The sequence below is a fragment of the Primulina tabacum genome, chromosome 15 (genome assembly GCF_025594145.1).
Source record: "Primulina tabacum isolate GXHZ01 chromosome 15, ASM2559414v2, whole genome shotgun sequence".
NCBI lineage: Eukaryota > Viridiplantae > Streptophyta > Magnoliopsida > Lamiales > Gesneriaceae > Primulina > Primulina tabacum.
The window spans coordinates 28,697,070-28,718,740 of NC_134564.1; the positions used below are offsets into that span (position 1 = coordinate 28,697,070).

At 33.3% G+C, this 21,671-nt stretch overlaps 2 protein-coding genes across 2 annotated transcripts; one reads left to right on the forward strand and one right to left on the reverse strand.

Annotated features, from left to right (window-relative positions):
• Positions 1–6,933: 6,933 nt before the first annotated feature.
• On the reverse strand, positions 6,934–10,307 carry LOC142527328 (uncharacterized). The gene is made up of 8 exons (XM_075632103.1): positions 10,029–10,307; positions 9,909–9,930; positions 8,920–8,976; positions 8,756–8,837; positions 8,495–8,590; positions 8,254–8,378; positions 8,136–8,154; positions 6,934–7,457 (listed from the first exon to the last, which is right to left on the reverse strand). Exons 1-8 carry the CDS (start codon positions 10,126–10,128, stop codon positions 7,242–7,244), a joined length of 717 nt encoding a protein of 238 aa, XP_075488218.1. The 5' UTR covers positions 10,129–10,307; the 3' UTR covers positions 6,934–7,241.
• A 9,086-nt stretch (positions 10,308–19,393) lies between these two features.
• On the forward strand, positions 19,394–19,882 carry LOC142526038 (uncharacterized). Its single transcript, XM_075630313.1, has one exon. The coding sequence runs from the start codon at positions 19,394–19,396 to the stop codon at positions 19,880–19,882; it is 489 nt and encodes a 162-aa protein (XP_075486428.1).
• The last annotated feature ends 1,789 nt before the right edge of the window (positions 19,883–21,671 follow it).

Below are 21,671 nucleotides of genomic sequence, written 5' to 3' on the forward strand. Positions count from 1 at the left end.
CATCTTGAACATCTTCAAAAAGCATACCATACCTTGCAGGTGGTCTCGAGATCCTTTCGGATCTCCTAGGTACGTTTATCTCTTCTACTAGCGGTTGATGTGTGGGTTATAATATCTCAGCTGTGGGTGTTTCTCGAACCTCTTTTATGTTATATCATTCCGTCTTTTTAATCTAATAGAAAAACCTTTTCTTAGTGATATTTCTGAAAACAAACAATTTTTTTTTTGGATAATAGAAATAATATCTAAAAGAAATCTTTGTATATTCCACAAAGTAGCATAAAAATGGATCTATTATATAATATGTCTTCCACTGTCTGTTTCACATAAACTAAGCCTCTTGCTTATTGTCATCACCTTCAAATCATTGCAAAGATTAGATCCATATCTGGTATCCAATATCCAAGAAGACTTAATATAGACATTTATATCAATATAGAACATACTATTGTCAGAACGCTTCTGGGCAGATACTTCGTGCAACTGCGCTGCCAATGTCAAAGCTTCTTGCAGTGGAAACAAAATCGTTCTGACTTATCACTTTATGAGAACCTTGAGTGTGCTTCGGAGTGGAATTCTTGTTGAGGTTATTTTTCATTTGAGGGGCAGAACATTTCTTTCTCAAGTTTTGTGAGGCTTTTTCGTACCGAATGAGGAACCCACTGGAAATGTTGATGAGAAAATATTTTGTTCCAAGCCACTACTATAGAGAGTTATATAATATGTTGCAAAGTTTTAGGAAATGTATTTGGAGTGTGGAGGACTACTAACAGGAGATGGAGGTTGCCATGATTAAGGACAGTGTAGAAGAAGATCGAGAGGTTACTATGGTTATATTTGTGTATGGGTGAAATAGAGAAATTTAAGACCAAGTTGAATTGTGACACTATGTAGAGTTGTAGGAGATTGTACAAATGACGATTGAAGTGGAGCAACAATTCAAGATGAGAAGTGGTGTTGGTTGTATAAAAGGCACGACTTCGGCACCTCCATGGCGTTCAAACACGTCTAAGAAATAGGAGAAACCCTTGATCAAACCAAAAGTGGAGGCGAAGGATGAGGTGCCTATGCATGGAAATCAAGGTAAACCTTAAACTTGTGTTAATCATTCTCATGACTTGGAAATAAAGCTAGCTCTAGAGTAGGGGGTTCATGATGCTGCTCGAGAATAGCGGGTTTTTGATGGATTATAATTTAATCCAATGTTCTAACAGCCACCCACTGTATAGCGCCTAGCGGCTGCTTAGACTATTTTTCTTTTTTACATAAATATATAATTCTTTTTGTTCATTCCATATTTCTCCAATAATCTCTCTATATCGGATTCAAATTCAAAATTAATGATATATTTCTTCTATTTATTTGATACAAATTGACCGAAAAATATGCTGAATAATATTTTTTTAAAATTAAAATTAAAAAATTATATATTACATTAGATGATCGTCTAAGCAGCTGCTTGTTTTTAACAACACTCAGATGCGTCACTTTTCTAAAAAATGGGGCGACGGCGTCTTTTAGAACATTGGTTTTGTGGCGCCCCAAATCCCGCCAAGTAATCATATAACATGTGACGTTATATGCATAAAAAAAATTTCAACGACGTAATAATATAATACATATATGATAAAATAGTGCAATTATCACACTATCTACATCGGTATAGCAGAAACAGTATAATAAATACATACACACAACTCAAATAAGACAATAAACTATACTATCTCTATCTACTATCAACTACAAGACTGTTTGGCTAGACATACCTAGTCATTAACCTCTATCATGTCTCACAGCATAGTCCTGTAACATGTCCAACAGAAACAGCCCTCAAAGGGTGAGCATATACAACAATCATCATCGTAATACATAACAGTTATATTAACAACAACATAAAATATAACTGAAACTATAACAGAAATACCTACTTTGTTGTTTCTGGACAATCAAACCATCAACGACATCACTTCCATACTACTGCAACAACATCAACGATATGTCGCACCCCTACTCCGGCATTAGCAATATCGTCGATCGAACAACGTCAACGAGACGTATCCCAACAACGATAGCCAACAACATTAATAATAATAAACAATAGCAAATATAATATCAAATCACTCAATTCCAGTGATTGACTATCGTTCAATACAATAGTATTTATCAATACTAAACAATAACAACATATGCTCGTACGTCAACACGTACCTGATAATCGAGTATATATAAAATCTGGCTATTTCTTTGATCCCGAAGCTTGTGACGTATCTAAATAATTCAACAACAATTATCAGATCATTGTCATCGTATCAACATAGTCATAACAGCCTCAATATATAACATCAGATAGCCCAACAACAATTATTTAAACAAAATATAAAACTCGATTATACATCTTCATCGTTCAATCATTAATATTTCGGTGTATTTAGTTATCAATACTAACACCAAATACATCCTAATAAATTAACTTCAAATAATAGGCTATTTAACAACATCTATTAAAATACAAAAAACTTTATATCAACATGTAACATATACTTCGTAGACTCCGAATATATAATCAGAATTAATAACAACTGACAAAAAACTTTTCAATCTCAATTAAACGATTAAAATCCCTAATTATAAAAAAAATTAGGAATAATTCAAAATAACATCACTATAATCTTCTCTACTTCGTTAACATCATATACTATTCAACAATCTTCTATTTCAGTATGATTTAATAATTTATCGGATTTATTTCAGAAACCGACGAATTTCAAACATCAACAAAAATATAAAATTTATACATCAAATCGAAGGCCTCGTGTCAATGATCCCAGAATTGAAGTCGGTTCGTCGATTAGATAAACCGATAAGTCGCAAGATCGAAAAGAAAATCAAAAACCTTATCTCCTCTTTTCTCTCACCTCTCTTCTGTATATATTGCTGCTGCTGAGTTCGGTGGAATTCATATTTGAATTCATATTTGAATTCCACCCTGACTCAATTCATTTTTTTAATATTATATTATATTATATTAATAATATAATATAATATTTAATATTTAACATTTTAATATCGATATATCTTTTTAGACAAGTCAAACGATCAAAATTTTCAAAACTCAAAATATAAAACTTTTATATCTTTGAGTTTTCTACGTTATATCCAAATTTCAAATCATTTGGACTTTATATGACAAAAATATGTCATATTTCATTCTTTAAAAATCGTTAATTATTTAGTAATCTCACGAATCTTTATCTGTGAGACGGGTCAATCCTACCGATATTCGCAATAAAAAGTAATACTCTTAGCATAAAAAGTAATATTTTTTCATGGATGACCCAAATAAGAGATCCGTCTCACAAAATACGACCCGTGAGACCGTCTCACACAAGTTTTTGCCATCAACAAATTGTGATATTTACTTCAGGCAATACAGGTTTAATATAATGACCTTGTATTTTGATGATACCAAAATTATACATCAGGTTCGATCTGTAGAGCGGGTCTTCACATCTTCATAGTTGGATATAGGTCGGGCCGGATTTCTGAATTCTGCACATATGAAAAGAGGGTTAGGGGGCGTCAGAAGATTGTCCAGCGTGACCCTCCGATACTTAAGTTAGTCTGATGAGCAAACTTAAGTGTGCACTATAATAGTACTAAGTGAATAAGAGAGTATGAATGAATCAAACCGTACGTCGATACCTGGTATTTATAGGGGGAGGATGAGCTTTCATGCCAGGGTAAAACTCCTATCAAGATAGATCCTTACCTGAGACAGGGGATTTTAAATACTAGGACTCTATCTCCATGGCGGCTGTGTCTTTACCCTTATCTTGTCCAGATTTACTCGTATCCTGAATTTTTTGGGTCCTTTATCTATTGATGAGCATATCTTCGCATCCCTTAGCCATGTTAGGGTCCAGAATTTCTGACCTCTAGGTGAGCTCGTAATTGTCGGAATTGTGGGCTAAGGACTGTGGGCTTGGACTGACTCTTTGGTGGACTAGGAATTGTGGGCTAGGGGTCGTTCTGAGATGGGCTCGGATCCGCCCAAATATACCAGTTTTAGGGTGTATCATATTTGATTAATCATTAGAGGTCAATTAAAGTAGGCATAAATTCTCCGAGCCAATTACAAACTAATCACTATAATGAATCCCATAACTAATTAATTACTAAAATTCTATTATGGAAATCCCACCATATAGGCCGAGGCCAAAACTCTATAAATAAAGGAGAATTCTCGCAAAGCAAGATATACTCGCATTTCTCGATCCAAAAGATATCTGGTTTTTTACGAATTTTTTTTTAAAGTGATAATTAATTTTAGCGTAAGAGTGTTTATATCGAACAATCTCTAGTATCTCTAAAATTTTTTTGTCACATAAATAACAACCTCTAAATTTGTTGTTTATCGACTACTTGGACCCACCGATCAATTATCCAGGATTTTGCTACTCGAATCTCTGTATTTCAGGTAATCTCATTTTTTTTTTTACTAAATCACATGGATTGTTTGACTTTGGGAAAAAAATCATTTATGTTAGGTAAAAATTTGTATGAGACGGTCTCACGGGTCGTATTTTGTGATATGGATCCCTTGTTTGGATCATCCATGAAAAAGTATTATTTTTATGCTAAGAGTATTACTTTTTATTGCGAATATCGGTAGGATTGACCCGTCTCACAGATAAAGATTCGTGAGACCTTCTCACAAGAGACCTACTCTTTGTGTTATCACTGGGTTTGATTATGAGCTCGAACTAAAAATTTGGAGATTTTATTTTTATATAGTGTTGATGTACTTATTTATAATAATAATTATTAAATTCATACACTTGATGATATTTTATGGATGATTGTTTTTTTGAATGATAACATAAACTTTAAAGAAGCGGATTGCGAGGAGAAGTGAGTATTTCTAAAAATTTGCTTCGGAAATGCACATTCTCCTTACAAGAAAAATGAGTAAAAGTTTCTACATACAATTTACACCAATAGGATCCAAATTCTTAAATCGTTTGAATCAATAAATAATATTGAGATTTTGTTTTCTATACAGATAAAGGAACTCAAGGTTGGCCAGTCATGTTTCGGCTAATAGCTGAATCAGATTTGGTTATCCATAGCATTATTATGTGAACTGCACCATTTAGTAAATATATAGTATTAGCATTGCAGTTAGAAGGATTATTTTATGTTATATTTGGAGTATTTTTTTTTATCTTGTTATGCGGTCAAATTTTAGTCATTGCATCATCAACATATATGTCAACTTTCGTAAAAATATGAGGGACTTACATATTCTAATGATATTAAAATAGGTGAAGAAATACTCTCAATGTAACATAGACTAACATCTGATAGAAATATAAGATATTTTCGAGAAGTATAAGATATTTTCGAGATAGCTAGCAAAATAACATTAATCAAACTATTTTTTAAAAACTAATCAGCTCAAGTATATTTGAATACAATTGTCAATATTTTTCAAAATTCTCTCTTTTAATTGGACTATCATCATTTAGTAAATGTAATATTAACATAGTACGGTATTTTTGTTTATACCACTTTAAATTTTTTTCGTTGCGAGATTTGAATTTTTATATTTGCATTTTTATTCATTTCCAACAAAAACTTGTGTGAGACGGTCTCATGGGTCGTATTTTTTGAGGCATATCTCTTGTTTGGGTCATCCATGAAAAAGTAGCATTTTTTATGCTAAGAGTATTACTTTTTATTGTGAATATCGGTACGGTTGACCCGTCTCACAGCTAAAGATTCGTGAAACCGTCTCACAAGAGACCTACTATTCATTTTCAGACTCTGATTTGACTTTGATGATGTTGGACTAAAATTTTATTCATGTGGCTATAGGTTTTCAATTTTGGAATGTGTAGATAGTTGTATTCAATTACCCATTTGTCAAATCTTATTCAAGTAAACTACTAACCATAAGTTATTTTATTTGGTAATATCTTAACTAAAGCAAATAACTTAAAAACAAAATGTGGTACACATAAAACAATTTTATTTTATTTATTTAAACAGGACATATATTTTAATTAGTAAGAAAGCTACTAGCTTCATGTTTTACTTTGCATCATCATGATTTTTACGCCATAATATAACTTTAATAGCAATGGAAAAGAAAAACATGTCTCAAAAAAAATTAAAAGTGGATCAGAATTGAGGGCAGTGAAGAAAGTCGGAAAGGAATTATATTTTATTTTTAGTTGTTTCTAAATCCTCAAATACGGTGAAAATATTATAATGTAATGTTGGATTGGATATTAGAAGTAATCCATTTCAGGATTTCATTTTTTTTTATTTGTTTGTATAAATTTATGTTCAAGATGTATTTGAATTGAGTGTTATTCAGCTAATTTAATCAAGAGATTTCAAGTTTATTTTTTAAAAAAATATATTAAATATAAATTATTTTAATAAAACTAACATAATTATCATTTGAATTCTTCCATTCAAATACAACATAGATGCATTTTCAATAAAACATATTAAATTTAGGCAGATATGATAGTGAATGAAATGAACTTCAAAAGTTATTTCAAATATATTCTCAAAGAAAATCCCTTAATTCAATCGACCCAAAACACAACCTCAAATTCTTAAAGTTGCAGATTACCCTTCCATATTCTTGAAAATTGTAAAATATCATATCCATAAATTTTTCGGACACTATTAACATTTTAAAAAAAATAATCAGTTTAGGTTCCAAATTCTCCTATAGCCATACCAAGTCGTATCCAACATCATAACACGATTGCTTAACGACCTTTCTTGTGACTTCGAACAATTCACCTCATAAAACCCATGGAAAATACCCATTTCGCAAAGAAAAATGGACACAATTTAGTGTTTATTGCTCAAGGTAGAACTAAACAAAATACAAAAGAATGGCGCATAAATGACTGACTGAATAGAACAATATATTCACCCCATCCACATAAAAATATCAACGCATCGAAATATTGGGATCATCCCAAAAGTCTTAACATGTACAAGCTCGAATACAGATGTTGCAAACTAGAGTATCACACATGTTCACCAATCAATTGAGAAACTTACAATCATTTGTCAATGTGCAACTATATAGCCATTTAACATGTTCTTCCAAGTTCCAAATATTGAGAATACGTTTAGTGACAAACCAATCATGCCCGCCAATGGAAAATTATGGTCCCGAGTTTGTAGTAGAAAGACGTTAAAAACTGGAATGATCACCACCTCTGATAGCCAGCTGGTGGATAGCCGGCAGGAGGGTAGCCAGGGGCCTGAGGAGGTGGAGGATAATTGGGTTGGCCATATGCAGGTGGATATCCAACAGACGGGGGATATGGCTGATCGAGACGTGACATTTGCTGGACATGTGGAGCCATCATTGGTTGTGGGCCAAACTTTCCATCTCGCTTGTCCATTTCAATCTTGTGTTGCGTCTGAAAAATCAAGACCAAACAAGCAGTGTTCAAAGAGGAGAAACCATGAGCTGGTTAATGACAACATCATGCCACATTTGAATCCATGATTTTGTTGAGATAGTGAGAAGGATAGAGAAAGAAGAAAACTTGTTTTTACTCCATTCTTCTTACAAAGAGTCAGGATTGATTACATTCTTATGATACATTTACTGTAGGTTAGTCAAACAGGCTGAAAAGTATATTAAAAAAAAAGTAAAAACTAGAAAATTATATATAAAACAGAATAATGCAAACACTCAAGTCTTTAAAACCAAACAAAAAAACATTAATTTTCTTAGTTTTACCACATAGAATCAAAGGATTAAAGAGAATATCAATGTCTACAACGAACAATGCTATAAGAATTTTCAGAAGATCGATTTGATTTTCTTTTCACAATTTCTGAATGTTTAGAAAGTCACTTACTCGTTGTGTCACATCAGATGAAGGGTGCAACTTACTACACTTTGGAAGTCAACAAGTTGTGTTTTTAAACAAATATATAACATATATTTAATATTGAACGTATTTGCATTTGAAGTGGGGCAATTTCCCTCCATGTATACTGAAAAGGTCGGCCCATATTTCTCGTCGCAAAGGCTATAAGCAAGCATTTTACTGTACCATAATCCACAAAATAATCACATTTGTGCTAACCTGCATGCAAGCGCAAACCCTGCAAAAAAAATAAAAATGTATAGTTATTCTAAGAAGATATCATTACACCTTAACAACATTTACCAGAAATCAAATGAGCTAAAGCTAAGTTTCTTACGAGCAGTACACCATATCAGACAAGCAAGAGAGTATCTGAGAAGCCTCTGAAAGTTCCTCGCTTCCAACAATCATAGCAACGATTGAAAAAATGCAAGCAATTTGTGTAAGGCAGAACATGAAACCCTAAAGTAAGAAACCAAGACTGGATCAAATAGGGTATGGAAACCTCAAAAGATACTGGCATATTTAGTAGTGGAGACGAGGATCGATGGAGGAATAGATCCAGAGAGAAACAGTACAATTATGCAATTATCACATTGTGTCGTCTGTATGTTAAACTCATCTTGCAATAAAAACCTTGTTGAGGCTACTGAATTTCCAAAGCACAGGAACGCCTGAATTTTGAAAGACAATAAATAGATAATAAGAATCAGTCTCAGTTCACTACTATGATTCATAATTGAAAAATTGGTGATTAAGTGACCATATATAATGGTTTCATTTTGGGGGATAAAACACTACTAATTCTTAAAAACAATAAAAATCAACATTTATTTTACCTCTGTGGCAAGGCAAAATTCCGGGCAACGACTTTCTCCACATCGACCACTGCAAGGCATATAGCCAGCACAGCATACATACCTGTTGATCACACAATTACACTTTAATGATCAAGGAGGTGGATCCGATAACAAGCTAGAACAAGGGAGGAGACTTCAACTACCGAGACATGTCATTGTAAAGGGCTCTTTTCCGAAGCATGTAAGAAACACAGGGTCCACTGCAATTTAAAATCACGAAATAAGTATAATTTCACCATGTCAGTTACAACACAATAATTTTCAAAAGAACTATGATATTGTTCAATCAACAATCCTTTCCATCCGTAAAACCGATCCATAACACATGAATTCCATTTCACATACATATTATATAGAAAGCTTCATTTATATCATATAATCAGGCCTTGATTCAACTTTACATTGATTATTTAACTATGAGGGATATCAATCAGAATTTTGGTTTACTTTGAAGCAGTGTTACAGTCCCTTATTAGTACCATTTCACATTTAATTCCAACAAGGCAATAATCAATGGCCAGAGACAAAAAAACAATATGTACTCTTTGCCAAATTAGAAATGAATTGATTCTGTAAAAAGAAGTTTGTCAGTCAAGATCATAACCAAACACATAATTATAAAAAGGAATGAAGTTACTTATATCATAATAATACCTCTAAAGCATAAGGGATCATGAGATCCATTTCACAGTAAGAAATAATACCCATGGGATAAGAAACTTTCATTACTCATTGTTCTACATCAACCTTTGAATAATGGTAAATTCATTCAACGACTAAAATTCACTCCTTAGTCGTGTACATCAATTAAAATCTATATACATACATTTTTTGTGATGTGCAATCATGTGCCAAGAAATTTAAATATGTGTGCAAGTCAAAGTTAATCTAAGACCTGGCAACCAAAAAAAAAACTAAAGAAAGAAATTTAAATAAATTCCTCAAAGCAACTCTCTTGTCACAATAAAGTTTTAAAGTCGTACCAATGTCTTTCCCCAAAAAAGAGCAATTGACTTTCATATAAAAATACTGAACCCCGTGCAAAAACTCAGATCAGAAAGCAATGGCAACTTTAATCAACACAAAAATACCAAGCAATCACAGTGCAACAAATCTAAACTCTATTACTTACCACCACAGCGCAAAGCAGCAATCTGCCCAAAACAAAAAATTAGTAAAAAGGTAAAACAATTAACATCAATTACAGAAACAACTACATAAATATAAGAAGTTTGAATGCAATCGAACATACAGGGAGGATCATTCTGAATAGTGCGCATAAGATCTGTGTGCCATAGGTTCCGATAGTTCTGCCGCTGCTGCATCTTCTCCAAATGTTGCTGCGACCCCATTTCCGCTGCTGGTACTTCTCCGCAGAAACCGAAATTGAACCAGAATCTTGATTTTTTAGGGAAGAAGAAGAGAAAATTCCAAAGATCGACTGAGATTTAAGAGGAAAGCGTAGATATACAGCTGGGGATGGGAGAGAGAAAAAGGGATTTTTCCGAGGTTTTGAAGAAACGTCTGCTTTCACAATACATTGAATATTTAATATATATATGCAATATAAATATTAAATTTTATTAAAAATTATAAATTAATATCAGTCAAAATTTTACATAAAGAATTAATTAGAACACGGAATCGTTTTTTTTTAAAGCACCTTGAAATGAAAATATAAAGAAAAAAAACTTTATAAAATATATTTTATGTAATAATTTATTTTGATATTTAATTTATTTCGTTCAATTTTTAATCCTTTTTTCTATATCATATATTTTTTAATATTTAAAAATAATAATATATGCTTGTCCAAATAATGGTAACAACTTATAATTAATAAAAATCTAAACGCGTGACATTGATTCCGGTTAGAGTTTTCAATTGAGCGACGAAGCAGCTCAGTTCATAACCAATAATAAGAGTAGGTCACTTGTGAGATGATTTCACGAATTTTTATTTATGAGACGGTCAACCATAACAATATTCACAATAAAAGGTACTACTCTTAACATAAAAAAGTAATATTCTTTCATGAATGACCCAAATAAGAAATATGTTTCACAAAATACGATCCATGAGATCGTCGCACACAAATTTTTATCTCCAATACAACTCACTATTTAAGAATTCCTATTTGGCGTGGTTTTGACTAATTTGACAACTCAAACTCGAGTATTATATTATTATTTAATCATACATCTTCATTGTTTAATATAATTCATCCAGTAAAAAAAAAACTGTTATCTTAAAAAAAATCAATCTCTTGGTTGAAACACACGATTTTGTGTTTGTCTTTTACCAATAAAATACTCTCTTAAATATAATAATTTAAAATTCAATTTTTTTGCATTGGCCGGCTAAAACTTTCATTGTAGATAAAGATTGAAATTTCTACAAGCATGTTCAATGGCATGAAGAAAGTGGTGAGATGAAGTTGGTCGTGTTGATGTTAAGTTGATGTCATAAAGATGATATTGAAATATTAATTTTTATTTCTTTTAATAACTTTTTATTTAAAAATATAATAAAATTGCACTTAATTGAAAAAAATTACAATTGCATATAATTAAAAAAAACAGTTATAATTAAATTTTAAAACATAATTAAAAAAATCTAAATAAACATAATTACAAAAATGGAATAATTCAACTATGCATCCACTTGTAAACTCTAAATATGTATGGTCAAGCCCTTTTGAAGCATGTAGTATAATTCTCGGTTCTGAATGTCGACACATCGCTCCAGAAAAGATTTGAACTTTATGGTATGATATCTTAAAAGGACAACATCTAGGGGCATCTATTCGTCATCTCGAGCTGGGAAATCTCGATCTTCCAACATATCATTCATTTCGCCATCAACAATCATATTATGGAAAATGATACAAGTTTTGATTACATAATTTAAATCAATTGGATCTCACATGAGAGATGAACCTCTTACTATATGTCAGAGTGCTTGGATTACACCAAATGAGCGTTCAATATCTTTTCTCACCCCTTCTTGATAGCATGCAAAAATCTTATATTTTTGCGAGAGAGGCTGAGAGATGTTTTTCTTAAAGGCAGCCCAAGATGGATAAATACCATCGACGAGGTAGTAACCCATGTTGTACTCGTTTCCGTTCATCTCAAAATGCATTGGAGAGGATTCACCTTTTGCGAGGTCATAAGAATAAATCGGACCTATCCAGCACGTTGATGTCGTTGTTGCATCATCCTAGGTCGAAATATGCAAGTTAAACGCATAAATCTATCGATGCAACTGCTTGTAGTATGATTGAAAGTTCATTTTGGAGTCAAATTTGATATGTCATGCCCAAGCTGGTAGACAATTCTTCCAAGCCCATTGCATACAATCAATGCTTCCAAGCATATCGAGAAATTCCATTTCAACATTTTTAGCAGTTATTCAAGCAATGTCCCCTGGTGTTGGTTGCTTCAAATATTGCTCAAAAAATATATCATACATCCCCTGCAGAATGTTTTCAAATTCCAATGTTGTCGATGCACCCATCCTCAGGTATTCGTCAACAGCATCGCCTGCAACATCATATGCAATCAGTCGGATCGCAGACGAAACCTTATGAAGTGATGATGACCCGAGATCACCTGTTGCATCCCTTCGTTGGAAAAATTAAAGCACATTGGTCTGTAAAGTTTCCACAATTCTTAAAAACAAAGATTTCTTCGTTCAGGACCGTCTTCGAAAATTTTTCTAACTGTAAACGAGATTATCGGAGAAGTAATCTTAATATAATCTTTCAGTCATAGCAAGATGTTCTCGATTTTTTTAATTTCCTTTTGTAGTCATATTCGCTACTTGACTCTCTCGCTTCAAGTGCTACATCAACACATGCTAATAATATCTGGATCGGTGGTCATCTTGACAAGAACAACAATTGGTTCATCACATAATATGACAGATTTTCGTCGTCCGATGATGAAGAGTCCATATTTGAAATGAGAAATATCGAAAAATACGTGCGAGAAAATATAGGAGATTGTGTATGCGAAAGAAATTGAAGATTGTGTGGAAAATGAAAACAAAATAAAGGTTTATTTACAAACAAATGTTTGAATTTTATAAAATATAATCGTACTTTTCCGAATTTTTTTAAAAAAATTCCACAATTTTCCCAATTTTCAGATTTTATATTTTAAATTTATAAAAATTTTAAAAAACCATAAAAAAATAAAAAAATTTGGCAAACAATATGATCTGACCGTTGGAGAGAAACCACTGTCTTCCACGGATCTTGGAGGGGCGAGGAAGCCAAGCGGTTGCAGAAGACGCTCGTTGAAGCACGCCTTCCACGCACGTTGAACATACCCTCGATAGAAGTTTGTATTTCTTTTAGTTCGTATGTTATTCAATAGACTGAACTAAATTTAATATAAATGACTACATATTGAACTTAAGTTGTATTGCATAAGTTTTATATTGTTTAGAAAGTTGTCGGGCTCATGAAACTAGTATATATTAAATAATCTGAGCAACTATTTTTTTTTTTTTTTTACAGCTATATTCTACTCATTGCATTACAAAGTTTACCAAATTTTAGTCTTCTAGAAGACTTAAAAAAAAAAAAAAAAGTTTAACTCAGGCCAAATTCTAGAAGTTGTCTACCACTAGTATCTAGCTACTTTTCTAGAAAAAAAATATGAAGGGTTTAATAGCTTATTAAATTTTTCAAGGGGTTTTAAGTCACTTAAAAGTTTCACAAGGGAATTGGATGCACATATGATATATAGAATGGGCGAATTGAAAAACGATATCTATAATTTTAAAATAAAATATATGTCATTTAACAATGTCCATGTTAACATAATTTCAACAATACACAAGAAAAGATGAAGTTAACCGAGTAAACTTATAACATGCTAGATTAGAACATATTTATCAAAGAAAAATGCACGAGCTAGTAGGAGGAAACATGTTTGATTTGTCATATATAAAAGAGAAGGAGGAAGGACAGTTCAGTTCAGTTCAGTACGAGTTTGAAGAGAAAGAATGAGGAAAATGTTGGAATTTATTAGGTCAGTCGAAGGGTAACTTACCAAGTCGGAGATGATTAAAAACATATTTATAACAATTTTGTATATTTTTTAAAAACAACATTTAATGTTTTTAGAGCTAGAGATTACTTTAACCATCCTTATTAACTCTATTATTTCCCATATATAGTTATACAATGTTAACAATCTTTCCAACAAAAAATTAATAATAAAAATTACATCACCACATTTTTTTTATACAAATACCTATGGTGTACATATAGACTTTACGATTTCGGGTGCTAAATAAAAAGTTTTTATTTTAAAATAAATTTTCGGTTTCATAACATAAGCATTTATGTCGAAAATCAGATTTATAAACACAATTTTTAATCAATTTAAAAAAGAAATAATTTTATAATCCAATAGAATAACAGAAGAAGTTTTTTATATTTTTAGTGAAAATTTACGACAATAATATATATAATTTTTTAAAAATTATTATATATTTCTATATAATATCGCGTTCCTTTTGGTGCAATGTAGCCTGAAATATTTCCCTTAAAAATGTTAGAGTAGATGCCCAGCAAGCCAACTTGTGGCTTGAGCTTTTATTGACTCTAGTGTAAAATAATATTTATTTTAATTATATTTTACGATTTTATTCGATTATAACATTATACTTTATTTGTATATCATTTTATATCCATGCAAGCTGTATATATAAAGTTTTTCAATATATAATAGGTATCATGAGGTCTGCGTTACAACGTAAGATCATGAAACTCATTAGAAAGCGTACCGTATATTCTAAACAGGTTTCTAGTTGAATCTGCTGCCTAAAACAAGGATAAAGGTCGCTCGAGACTAATATATGTGATGTAAACGCCGTGTTTCATTGGCAAGGGCATGGAGATGTCCATTCACACGGATGAGTGATCATATGATGATGCACTAAACAACCCTCCATCGAACTGTCCAAGTGGTTCTCACTTATCGAATGCAATAGTCCGCAGTTATGGTTGTATATCATTAGTCCTTTGACCCGGGACAATGTAGGGGTTATACGTACTATCATGCTCTTTGATCCGTTTACTGACTCCATCGAGGGTCATCAGGTAGCGAGGTCGGGTGTAGTTTCGAAATACGTAGGAGAAAATGCATTGTAGTCGAGGATTCACCGTTCGCTTATGGGTGAAGATATTCTATGCGATTTGATGAGTTAATAATGCAAAGAGTCTCTGGCCAGAGCAAGAAATGTGCTTTAGGGAAATGTGGTTTCTTAATTGCATATTCCATGCCACTATTAATACTCAAAGATAAATCGCATTGTTATCGAATTCATATACAACTCTCGATATACTAATGGTTGCAGATTCGATCGAGATATATGTGTTGAAGGAACTGTTGTACGCTAACCATGACTAAAGGTTCTTTCAGGCACTATCAGTGGTATCTAGAGGATCATGGGGCAATGCTACCAGACGCTCTTATCATGATCCGATGGGCGGAATCAAAAATGAAATCTAACATTCTTGATCAAGGAGTTGATGTAAGGAATGAGTTAACTAGGGTAAACCCGAATAAGAATAAATGTTATTCTGAATCACATGGAGATGTGAACCACGGCTAGCTGTCTCCCTGAACCATTGAGGGTTACACGAATATTGGATTCTGTGTTCCCGTTGAGATAGTCAAATTACAAGGAGTTGGAATTCGGCAACTATAGTTTGATAGAGATCAAACTGGATGCTTATAAAGGAGTTTATGAGCTGATTCCACATGATGAAAAAAATGGAAGTTAGCATGATTGCTAAATAAAGAAAGAAAGTGGAACTGCATGTTTTGTGAAGGAGTTCAATAAAACTGACAGCTGTCCAATATGGTAAGCGAAATTTTTGCTCTTCGAAATTTTCGATTTTCATTATATGAACAAGACTTGTATCTTTGATACATCGGCACTCTCAGATCATCGATCGGGGTTATAATGAGTTCAGAATCATTTATTTAGTGAATTTGGAATTTATTAATTAAATATTGGTGCTAATAGTGATGACTACTAACATGTACAAATTCTCATAAATGTTAAAAAAGAGCCTAGGATTAAATTAAATAATGTTTATTTAATTTAATATACATATACATACATATATATATATATATATATATATATATATATTATATGGTGGTATAAAATATGTGTATATGATATTATTATATCATATATTATTAAAAGTTAATAAATACATTATATATTAATTATATGAGAATTTTAACGCAGTACAATCCAAGCGAGGAGGATAACTTCTGATCGTGGACCTAATTAGATGATCGAGTTTGAAGAGCCGTTCGTAGAGATATATAAGCGTTATATACGCGAAGGTGTAATTCTTAGAACATCATATGACTGTTTTGAACACACGATGTCCAAGAACAAAAATTTTAAACTTTCGCTGCGTCTTGGGTACGAGAACACGATGTCTCAACAGTGATATCAAAGCCAGTTATTCTCAATCATGTGTTTTAATTAAATTGTTTTGAGTCTATTATTTCTAACCGTGTAAGAATTTTTAAGAAAAAAACCCCTCAAATTTATTTTTGAAAACCAGATTTAAAATTTTTTTGGCCAGGCAGATGCGCTACGTACTTGTGGCCAGCGCACCGCGTGCGCACGGGCTGTGCGCACGGGCGCGCCTGATCGAATCGAGCAGCAGGCGGGCAGGTGCTCTTGAACGTCTCTGGCACCATGTTGGGTCGTGAGATTGAATTTTTCAGGCCTAGGGGGTGATTTTTTGATTTTTTTAAAATTTTGGGTTAAATTGATATTTTATGAAAATACTGACGATTTTACCCCCTACAATAATTTTGATAAAATTAATTTCTTACAAAATAAATGATTGAAATATGATTTTAGTTCTTTATGGTAAAAAGTGTTTTACAAGAAATTTAATTATTTGAAATTAAATAAAAGTGTTTATTTAATTTCATAATTATGACGATTAGGATAATTTACAAGATACACGATTTATTGATAATATATTATATTATTGAATTTATATAATGTGTGATATTATATGGTAAAAGGATGATTGAGAGACATGACCAATGTGCTAGGTTTATGTTATGATATTTTACATATTATAATTTTGATTATTTGATATTAAAAGTGGACCTGGTTTATGGTATTTTCCCACCTAAGTTTGTATCTCAATGTGCCACGAATATTTTATGTAAATATTAGAATTAGTGGGAGATCATGATATGAAGACGATGGGCTCCTCGGAAAGAGTTTGAAGATCGAAAACTTGTAAAATATTGGAAGCTTATGTAATATTGACATAGATCCGTATGTGGCTCGTACAGATCAATTAGGTCTCGGTTATCGATCATTTTTTATTATTTATGATATATGTGATATATTATAAATAATATGTTGGATCGGTTCAGGCACCTGCGAGGGTGCTTCAAACACAATATTTTCAATAAGCTGCAATAGCTTGTGTTCTAAGAATGTAAACATCGATGAATTAAATCGAGTTTGTTTTTAAATCAAACGGAGAATACTTGAAATAATCATTCTTTAAGAAAACTAATCAGTTTAAAGCTTTTAACTTGTGTAAACTGATTAACTGATATAAGAGGGATCAATTCTTGCATAGATCAGTTCAGTTATTGTTAAAATTGAACTGATAGCAGCTCGAAGTGATCAAATTAATTTGAAAACAATAGTCAAACAGTTAAGTACACAAGATATATTTATGGATGTTCGGAGACTTCAATTGCTCCCATGTCACCCCTTCTACCACCTCGGGTAGGTTCCACTAGAAGACTTTGATTTATACAATACTTTGTACAAACCCTCTCAACCTAGGACTTACCCTATTGCATAACTGAGCTCCTAGCCTAGACTGAAGGCAACACCTTCCAGCCAACACTTGTTTAACGTCTATGTGTCAAAGACTACATACACAAGTTTATTGTCATTGTGCAAGGCTTACTCAACTGTTCAATAAGCTTAACTCTCTGTATATGTGAGTGATTGTGTGTGTGCGTGTATGAGAACTGATCTATGAATACAACAAGAAAGTGTTCTCACACACTGAGATTTTTTCTTCTAGACTAAGCAGCTGGCATGCCTTTCTTTCTCTTCTTTTCTGATCTTCACACACTTGTGTATTTTCCACACACTTGTATTGATGATCTTAGTCTGATATTTATAGAAGCAATGAGATCGTACACCAAGACTCATCAAATATGTTCGTTGCAACATGTCTGTACTTTTCGAACTGGTCATTTGAACTGATCTTGAACTGGTTTTGTGAAATCAGTTGGCTCGTCAGCTGGACTGATTTCACTGCTATAGTTGAACTAGTCAGCTGGACTCTTCATCGGTTGAGCTCTTCATCAGCTATTCGGGCTTCTAAAGGTCTTCCGTTGAACCACCTATCAGCTGGACAATCAGTTGAACTGTTCTTTTGATATATCAATTGAACTGGTTCAGTTTGCGCGATCAGTTGGCGCTTTCGGTTTGCATCTCGATAGCTTCAGTTTTGGCTGGATAACTGATCAGTTCGAATCCCGATCAGTTGCGCACTTAGGTAAAATCATTATAAACAAAATAACAAGTTTTATTAATATCAAAATCAAGATTGCGAACAAGAAATGTTCTAACATAATCGGTATGTGCGTTATTATTAATATAATAACAAGTGTTGCATGAATCCGGCAATCATACAAATAATCATGACACAAATTTTAAAATTAATGATGAGACAAATTTTTAAAATTAAAATTCCTTATTTTGGATGAGATCTAAAATTTAAATCAAGCCCATTAAAAAGATAATTAAAAAAATTAATAATTCATTGTCTTTCATCAACGGTGGTTGCATGATGAATGCTACCCGCGGTCAGTGTCTGGCTTATATTATTGGGGAGGCCTGGACGCCGGAAAGCTGTGACTTCCACTGACATATTTGATGTGAACTACGTATAACTCTAAAGACTTCGGCTCATATTATTGGAGGATCTCATGGTGATCGTCCACTAAAGTTCAATATTGATGGGCCGGGCTTGACACGTGAAGAGGAATGAGATCATATTATTGGACCCTCCTCAAACGTGTGACAAAATTACGTAAGGGTTGCAAGGAGTTGCAATTGGGCTCTATATTTTGGAAATTATGATTGACTGATATTATTCGGGATCATAATTTCGCAATTGGGCCTTGTGTACTCACTAAAGAAATTGGATTTCCCGTTTTTCAGCAGAGGGTGGTGAAAATATCAAAATTATGGGAGGCAGTTAGTAAAAATAAAAGTCCATATTTTACTTCTTACAAAATATTTTAAAATAGTAAGTAACTTTTATTCTGTTTCCTTTTCAGTATATTTACAATGTCGTCTCGAAACCCACTATCTGTTATTCTCAACCAAAACAAGCTAACAAGACCGAATTATCATGATTGGCTGAAGAATTTAAAAATTGTTTTGAATTCGGAAAAGATAGTATATGTGCTCACCAAGGCCCCTCCTAAGACGGCTAAGCCAAATGCCACTAAGGAGGAGCTGGCTGACCTTGACAAATGGTGAGACCATGACTTGCAAGCCAAGAGCTATATGTTAGCTTCTATGTTAAACGATCTGCAGACGTGTTTTGAGGAAGCAGTGAATGCTGCTGACATTTATGGCCACCTACAAGAGTTGTATGGTGAACAAACGCGTCCACTGAGGCACGCTATTGTCAAAGAATTCATGACATCACGTCCGCAAGAAGGAGCCTCGGTCCATGAGCATGGCGTGAGGATGGTTGGGCTCATTGAAAAGCTAGTGGGCCTGGACCTTGTTATACCCAACGAACTGTCTACGGACATTTTGCTATTGTCACTGTCATCTTTGTTTGATGGGTTTGTGGTGAACTTCAATATGAACAAGTTGGAGGACAGCCTTAAAGAGTTAGTCAATATGCTGACTAGTTTTGAAGCCACCTGTTTTCCTCGTTTGTTCTTCATCTGGGATGAAAAATGGGCCAAAGGGGAAGGGAAAGAAGCATTCTCATCCTTCCAAGACAAACAAACCCAACAAGAAGCAAGTAGCAAACACTTCTAAGGGGCCCGAAAATCCCAACAAAAGAGAAGCTGTTTGCTTCAACTGCAAGAAGCCTGGACACTGGAAGCGCAATTGCAAGGAATATCTTGCCCAGAAGAGTTCTAGCAATTGTATGTTCAATATTGAAATAAATGTCTCAATTAATTCAAATTCTTGGGTAATGGATACCTGTTGTGGATCTCATCTTTCCAATAATTTGCATGCAATGATAAGAAGTAGAAGATTGGGGGAGGGCGAGATCTTCCTAAGGATGGACAATGGAGCAAGAGTTGATGTTCATGCCATAGGGGACGTTTATTTAATATTAGACAATAATTTTAAGTTACTTTTGAGAGATGTTTTGTTTGTTTCAGACTTAGTTAAAAACATTGTTTCCATTTCTATGCTTGATAAAGATGTATTTTTTTTGTTAATTTAGCAAATGTGTTTGCAATATTTATAAGAATGAATGTTTGATTGGAACTTGTGAAATACAAAACAACTTCTATAAATTAAAAATAAAATATATTCCAAACAACCATGTCCAAGTAAACACGATAACAACAACGACAAACAAAAAAACAAGATAGTCTAAACCAAACACAATTGTGGCATGCTATGCTAGGACATATTTCCCAAAAAAGGATGCATAAGCTGGTGGGAGAGGACATGTTTGACTCGTCAGACATAAACTCTCTAGAGACATGTTGAAAAGTCTACTACTTAAAAATGCTACTAAATTTTTTTTTTACAAACTCACTTTCAAAAATTCATAAATTATGCATTCATGCAACCCTGCTGAAAATTTCACTTTTCAAAATAATAGTAATCATCTACCGGATGAAAATACTGCAGTTTAAAAATAAACAAATATGAACGGGTAAAAAAAATCCTAATAACCAATAACATAATAAAATGAGTGAGTAAAACTATTCATGTCCACTCATATTTCAAATCATGATGTGTGGAAAATTTATGGTCCTCGGGTTCACGTACGCACATCCAGACCCGCCTACTCAGACTTCGGCACCTCCAGCCTCCTCATCAACATGCTCACCTACATCATTCACACCTAGTGGGTCTAAAAACTCAACACACCTATAACGTTAATAGCAAGTACATATATATAACATACAACAGTGAAAAGTACCTTATTAAAAAGAAGCATAACTTAAACATTTCATATCATAACATAACGTGTCAAAAACATCTCATCATATCATCATATACTTGTTAATTTTCCTTTATCGAATTCAGTTCGTTACTTGTGATTATCGTATCAGTTTTATTCGATGGATCCATCTATAGAGCTGACCATTGGACCCGTCCTGGACCAATCTAACCAAGAACCCTAGCCCCATGCACGATGTTGCACGCTCTTTCCTCGAATGATACAAAACAAGTCCCAACCGAGACCAAACTTGGAACAACTCGCTCGATCGGATTTGTGGTCAAGTCCAGCAGCGTTCAAGCCATCTTAGACAATAACTCAGACCCACCAGGGTCTAATCCAAGGCTAGGAACGGCCCTTGCATCACCAGCTCGCTCATATCCTCCGATCTAGCCACCCCCGACTCACGCAAACAAGAACACTCTATCGCCGACAACAAAACATGAACCACTTGAGATTACAACCTATTGACGCATAATTCCTTAACGTAAACAGCCCCCTAAGACTCACAGTCGGCAGCCCCTAGCACCAAAGTAACAAAAACGTGAGTCATGATCAAAGTATGCAATTCTTTCTTGTCAAACCATGCCAAAAACGTCGATACATGCTAGATCAAAAGTTTCTTCATGCAAATACACA